The sequence below is a fragment of the Nerophis ophidion genome, linkage group LG01 (assembly GCF_033978795.1).
Source record: "Nerophis ophidion isolate RoL-2023_Sa linkage group LG01, RoL_Noph_v1.0, whole genome shotgun sequence".
Classification (NCBI taxonomy): domain Eukaryota; kingdom Metazoa; phylum Chordata; class Actinopteri; order Syngnathiformes; family Syngnathidae; genus Nerophis; species Nerophis ophidion.
The window spans coordinates 7496696-7504195 of NC_084611.1; the positions used below are offsets into that span (position 1 = coordinate 7496696).

At 41.0% G+C, this 7500-nt stretch overlaps 1 protein-coding gene across 3 annotated transcripts in view; it reads left to right on the forward strand.

Moving 5' to 3' along the window:
• The window catches only part of LOC133551230 (zinc finger protein 771-like), a 172868-nt gene extending 166571 nt beyond the window's left edge, over positions 1-6297 (forward strand). The window contains exons 2-3 of one of the 3 annotated variants that reach the window (XM_061897765.1): positions 78-446; positions 5061-6297. In XM_061897765.1, the coding sequence (XP_061753749.1) occupies positions 78-446; positions 5061-6013 (1322 nt within the window). In that variant the 3' untranslated portion in view covers positions 6014-6297. The remainder of the gene's footprint in view (positions 1-77; positions 447-5060) is intronic. The other 2 variants (XM_061897892.1, XR_009806466.1) reach the window with 2 other exon arrangements.
• Positions 6298-7500: the final 1203 nt, after the last annotated feature.

Consider the following 7500-nt stretch of genomic DNA (forward strand, 5'->3'; position numbering starts at 1 on the left):
TCAGCAGCACGTACCATTTGCTGCAGTCGATGCTTGATGCGCTCATGTCTGAGATAAAGTGTGTTTGTGTCCTGCAGACGTCCAGCAGCTGATCGGTCATCCAGGAGAACTTTCCCCTCAGTCAGGGGGGAGCTCCACTTTGAAGCAGGAGACTCCACAACCACCCTGCATTAAACAGGAAGAAGAGGAACTCTGCATCACTCAGGAGGGAGAGTGTCTTCTAGGACGAGAGGAAGCTGATTACACCAAGTTGCAACTGACTGTTGTCTCTGTGAAGACTGAAGACGATGAAGAGAAACCACAAGTAGACAACCTCTTAGCTCCACTATCAGATAGTGAGGCTGAAGACGAGGTTGAAGAACCTTTGAGCAGCGATACAGACTGTGAAGGTGATATGAGGACTCACACTGACAACAAACACTCTGAATGTTCTACAAAGAAGAGAGGTAAAAATGGTTGAGTTTTTCTATAAATAACACTTTGATACAACACACACAGGAGAAAAACGATTTAAATACTTAGTTTACTGTAAAGGTTGTTTTTCCAGATTAGGTTTGTCTCAGCACGTAATAAAAAACACTAGAGGAAATACATTCAGCTGTTCAAGGGGAACATTATCAGCAGACCTATGTAAGCGTCAATATATACCTTGATGGTGCAGAAAAAAGACCATCTATTTTTTTTAACCAATTTCCGAACTCTAAATGGGTGAATTTTGGCGAATTAAACTCCTTTCTGTTAATCGCGCTGGAGGCGATGACGTCAGAATGTGACGTCGCCGAGGTAACACACCCACCATTTTCATTTTCAACACATTACAAACACCGGGTCTTAGCTCTGTTATTTTCCGTTTTTTTGACTATTTTTTGGAACCTTGGAGACATCATGCCTCGTCGGTGTGTTGTCGGAGGGTGTAACAACACTAACAGGGAGGGATTCAAGTTGCACCACTGGCCCGAAGATGCCAAAGTGTCTCCCGCCAGACCCCCATTGAATGTGCCAGAGTGTCTCCACATTTGACCGGCGATGCTAAAGCAGACATGGCACAGAGATGTATGGATAACCTGCAGATATATTTGCAACGATAAAGTCAACGAAATCACAAAGGTGAGTTTTTTTGATTGTGACTGCCAGCTAATCGATGCTAACATGCTACGCTAATCGATGCTAACATGCTATTTATCGGCGGTGCTAAAGCAGACATGGCACAGAGATGTATGGATAACCTGCAGATGCATTTGCAACTATATTACGTTTCCTTCCACCCACATTTAATGCGAAAAAAACACTTACCAATCGACGGATTTAAGTTGCTCCAGTGTCACAAGATGCGAAAGTCCTGATCGTTTGGTCCGCACATTTTACCGGCGATGCTAACGCAGCTATTCGGCCATGCTATGGCTATGAATAGCTTCAGTTTCTTCTTCAATATTTTCATACTCCGACCATCTGTTTCAATACATGCGTAATCTGTTGAATCGCTTAAGACGCTGAAATCCGAGTTTGAATCCGAGCTAATGTCACTATATCTTGCTGTGGTATTCCCATTGTTTGTTTACATTGGCAGCACTGTGTGACGTCACAGGGAAATGGCCAGTGTCTTCGCAGAGAGCGAAAATAAGGCACTTTAAAGCTTTATTTAGGGATATTCCGAGACCGGTAAAATTTAGAAAAAAACTTCAAAAAATACAACAAGCCACTGGGAACTGATTTTTATTGTTTTTAACCCTTTTGAAATTGTGATAATGTTCCCCTTTAAAGGCCTGTATTGTAACACACGAAAACGCACACACTTCAGTCGCTCAATTATTGGTAACTGATTTACTCTGAAGGCAACAAAGTTAACATATGCAAACACTCCCCGGGGAGGCCCGTGACGAGGAAAGTCTCGAAGCTGTGTCTTCTTTACGCTCACTTTAGTGACAAAGTTTGGTTTTCTTCTGGAGGTTTTCTGCATGCTTTCCACTGCATTTGTGCACAATCTCTTGCCTTGTGGTGGCGAATTCTTTACCTTTAGTGACCGCTTGCATTTCATTACCGAATAAATTCCCTACGCAAGACACACTCCCGTCTTTCCCCTTTTTAATGCAAACTTCTACTCGCTAATTGTAGTGACTAAGTCGCACAATTGGGGAGGAGACGCTGCCCCACGTGGAGGAGTTCAAGTATCTCAGAGTCTTGTTCACGAGTGAGGGAAGAGTGGATGGTGAGGTCGACAGGTAGGATCGGTGCGACGTCTTCAGTAATGCGCACGCTGTATCGATCCATTGTGGTGAAGAAGGAGCTGAGCCGGAAGGCAAAGCTCTCAATTTACCGGTCGATCTACGTTCCCATCCTCACCTATGGTCATGAGCTTTGGGTTATGACCGAAAGGATAAGATCACGGGTACAAGCGGCCCAAATGAGTTTCCAGGTCTCTCCCTTAGAGATAGGGTGAGAAGCTCTGCCATCCGGGAGGAACTCAAAGTAAAGCCGCTGCTCCTCCACATCGAGAGGAGCCAGATGAGGTGGTTCGGGCATCTGGTCAGGATGCCACCCGAACGCCTCCCTAGGGAGGTGTTTAGGGCACGTCCAACTGGTAGGAGGCCACGGGGAAGACCCAGGACGCGTTGGGAAGACTATGTCTCCCGGCTGGCCTGGGAACAGCTCAGGATCCCCCCGGGAGGAGCGTTTTGAGTTACGTGCTCGTGGAATCAATTTCAGTCGTAGAAGTCGCTCACTTCAAGTTTTGTTCCCCCTAATTTAAAGGGGAACATTATCACAATTTCAAAATGGTTAAAAAAAATAAAAATCAGTTCCCAGTGGATTGTTGTATTTTCAGAATTTTTTTTCAAAATTTTACCGGTCTCCGAATATCCCTAAAAAAACTTTAAAGTGCTTGATTTTCGCTATTTGTGATACGACTATCCATTTCCCTGTGACGTCATACAGTGCTGCCAATGTAAACAAACAATGGGAATACCACAGCAAGATATAGTGACATTAGCTCGGATTCAAACTCGGATTTCAGCGACTTAAGCGATTCAACAGATTACGCATGTATTGAAACAGATGGTTGGAGTATGAAAGTATTGAAGAAGAAACTGAAGCTATTGAGCGAATAGCTATTGACGCTATTCTTAGCCATAGCATGGCCGAATAGCTGCGTTAGCATCGCCGGTAAAATGTGCGGACCAAACGATCAGGACTTTCGCATCTTTTGACACTGGAGCAACTTAAATCCGTCGATTGGTAAGTGTTTTTTTCCCATTAAATGTGGGTGGAAGGAAACGTAGTATAGTTGCAAATGCATCTACAGGTTATCCATACATCTCTGTGCCATGTCTGCTTTAGCACCGCCGGTAAATAGCATGTTAGCATCGATTAGCGTAGCATGTTAGTATCGATTAGCTGGCAGTCAACATCAACACAACTCACCTTTGTGATTTTGTTGACTTTATTGTTACAAATGCATCTGCAGGTTATCCATACATCTCTGTGCCATGTCTGCTTTTGCACCGCCGTTAAATAGCCGGATAGCGTCGATTAGCGTAGCATGTTAGCATTGATTAGCTGGCATTCACGCCGCGACCAAATATGTCTGATTAGCACATAAGTCAACATCAACAAAACTCACCTTTGTGATTTCGTTGACTATCGTTGCAAATGCATCTGCAGGTTATCCATACATCTCTGTGCCATGTCTGCCTTAGCATCGCCGGTCAAATGTGGAGACACTCTGGCACATTCAATGGGGGTCTGGCGGCAGACACTTTGGCATCTTCGGGCCAGTGGTGCAACTTGAATCCCTCCCTGTTAGTGTTGTTACACCCTCCGACAACACACCGATGAGGCATGATGTCGCCAATGTTCGAAAAAATAGTCGAAAAAACGGAAAATACCGGAGCTGAGACCCAATGTTTACAATGTGTTGAAAATGAAAATGGCGGCTGTATGACCTCGGCGACGTCACATTCTGACGTCATCACTAAAAGACAGATAAACAGAAAGGCGTTTAATTCGCCAAAATTCACCCATTTAGAGTTCGGAAATCAGTTAAAAAAATAGATGGTCTTTTTTCTGCACCATCAAGGTATATATTGACGCTTACATAGGTCTGCTGATAATGTTCCCCTTTAAAATCGCCCAAGTCAGTGGTTCTCAACCTTTTTTCAGTGATGTACCCCTTGTGAACTTTTTTTTAATTCAAGAACCCCCTAATCAGAGCAAAGCATTTTTGGTTGAAAAATGGTATAACAGTGCAAAATATCTCTCATTTGTACTTGTCTTTCTTGAACTATTTGGAAAAAAATATATATAAATAAATAAAAACTTGTTGAAAAATAAACAAGTGATTCAATCATAAATAAAGATTTCTACACAACTTAAAGTGCCCTCTTTGGGGATTGTAATAGAGATCCATTTGGATTCGTCAACTTCATTCTAAACATTTTTTCACAAAAAAATACATCTTTAACACCAATATTTATGGAACATGTCCACAAAAAATCTAGCTGTCAACACTGAATATTGCAATGTTGTATTTTTTTTCACAGTTTATGAACTTACATTCATATTTTATTGAAGTATTATTCAATAAATGTAATTATAAAGGATTTTTGAATTGTTGCTATTTTTAGAATATTTTTAAAAAATCTCACGTACCCCTTGGCATACCTTCAAGTACCCTCAGGGCTACACGTACCCCCACTTGAGAACCACTGGCCTAGGTCACCACACCCGTCCTCAATAAAAACCTTGACTATACGCAGAAAAATCTGCAGCTTTTGCCACATCTCCAACCTCACTATTCTGTCAACAAAATTGGAATATGCAGTGTCAAGACAAATAACTCAATATCAACAAATTTACCATGAATTGATTAACGTGGACCCCGACTTAAACATGTTGAAAAACTTATTCGGGTGTTACCATTTAGTGGTCAATTGTACGGAATATGTACTATACTGTGCGATCTACTAATAAAAGTATCAATTAATCAAAACAAAGTCGCCAATCCACTCCCAAGTTTAAGGAGAAACATAACTAAAGTGTGTTCCTTTTGTTTGTCTCTCCCACAGACCTGCAGCCGGAAGAACTTCCCTCTCAGCCCCACTTGGGGAGCTCCTCTTTGAAGCAGGAGGCGCCAAAGCTCCCCCATATCAAAAAGGAGGAAGAGGAACTCTGGATTACTCAGGAAGAAGAGTGTCTTCTAGGACGAGAGGAAGCTGATTACACCAAGTTGCCACTGACTGTTGTCTCTGTGAAGACTGAAGATGATGAAGGGAAACCCCAAAAAGACAACCACTTAATAACTCCACTATCAGATAGTGAGGCTGAAGACGAGGTTGAAGTAACTTTAAGCAGTGAAACAGACTGTGAAGGTGATGTGAGGACTCACACTGACAACAAACACTCTGATTGCTCTAAAGAGAAGACTGATAAAGAATGTTTAAGCTGCCCAGTTTGTGCGAAAAACTTTAGTCAGAAGAGCAATTTGACTCAACACATGAGAACGCACACAGGCGAAAAACCATACATGTGCTCAGTTTGTGGTAAAAGCTTTTCTCATAAAAGGTACATACCTGAACACATGAGAACACACACAGGAGAAAAAACATTTAATTGCTCAGTTTGTGCTAAAAGTTTCACTCAAAAGTGCAATTTGTATCAACACATGAGGACACACACTAGAGAAAAAACATTTACTTGCCCAGTTTGTGGTAAAAGCTTCTCTCAAAAACGGTACATTCCCGAACACATGAGAACGCACACCGGAGAAAAACCATTTGGTTGTTCGGTTTGCGATAAAAGATTTTCTAAAAAGAGCCATTTGACCGAACACATGATCACACACACGGCAGAACAAAAACTGTGTTGCTCAGTTTGTGGGAAAATATTTTTTACCAGAAGAGGTTGGAGTCGACACATGCTGAATCACACCAGAGAAAAACCTTTCAGTTGTTCAGTTTGTGGTAAAAGATACGTTACAAATTCAAATATGGTAAGACACATGAGAACACATACAGACTAAAAACATCTAGTTGTTCAGTAGTGGTGAAATATTCACTCAGAAGTCTATAATAGTAGCTTTACTCATAAATCAAATATCGAAACACTCAAAGTAAAAGATTTTCAGCCTAACAAAGTTTGACTCAACACATTATTTACGTTGTGGTAAAGTATTTTCCAACAAGGCAGCAATATTTGCACACACAGCAGAGAACAACATTTTAAATGCTCGTGAAGATATTTGTTTAAAAAAAACGAATGCTAGCACACGTGCAGACAATAAAGTGGATTAAAAATTCCTCTCCATTTTGTGCTAAAAGGTTGTTGAATCCCAAAACGTAAGAAGTCACCTACTAAAAGTGAGGCTCTGTATGATATCGGATTCCCTCATTTGCCTAAATGTCGCTGTCAAAAATGAGAAAAGTGGACATGGAGTGTAAAGGTTTCCAGAGAAATGGACCTTTTGGTATTTGTTTACTAAGATCAGGGGTGTCCAGGTCATTTTTTAACGGCCCCACGGCACATTGTAAAAATACTATTAAAAAAACAAAAACATAAAAAGTGTTTTAAAAGAGCCAACAGGTGAAATGTAACAAGGAAATGTTGCAATGTTGACTCTAATAACACAAAGCTGCCACACAGGCTGTTTCTTTCTTTAAAAAAAATATTAATGAATCAAAATCAATGACATTATGAATTATTGACCTATTCAGAGCTCCAATTATGTCACATTAAATATTCCACTTTGGGATATTCTTTGGGGAAAATTTTGCATATTTTGTGTTCGCTATGTAAAAAAGTAAGCTGTTTTTGTTTTTTTAAAAAGGGCTTAAAACAAACACACAAAAAACAATATAACTTATAGTGAAGTGAAGTGTGCATTATATTTATATAGCGCTTTTCTCGAGTGACTCAAAGCGCTTTACATAGTGAAACCCAATATTTAAATTACATTTAAACCAGTGTGGGTGGCACTGAGAGCAGGTGGGTAAAGTGTCTTGCCCAAGGACACAACGGCAGTGACTAGGATGGCACAAGCGGGAATCGAACCTGCAACCCTCAGGTTGCTGGCACAGCCGCTCCACCAACCGAGCTATGCCATAATCTGAAGTTGATCTGGAAGTTATTGTGTTAAAAGTAAACAGTTAATGAAATTCATAATTTATTTTTTAACACTAGGACTCTTTTGGATCCCCAATAATTGTTGTGTAATTTGTTTTTAAGAATCATTGCCGCGTGCCTGGCGACACGTCCAAACGAGGACGTTGAAGGGATCTATTTATTAGAAACCATGCTAACAGGAAACATGCTGATTGGAGTAAGCGTTGCCCTGGTGTATCGACAAATTGGAAGATGCTTGAAGCCGTTCAAAGCTCCCACAAACGATTGATAGATCGATAGATAGATAGATAGATAGATGGATAGATAGATAGATAGTACTTTATTGATTCCTTCAGGAGAGTTCCTTCAGGAAAATGGAGGCTGGGCGGAATCCTGAGCACTTAGACT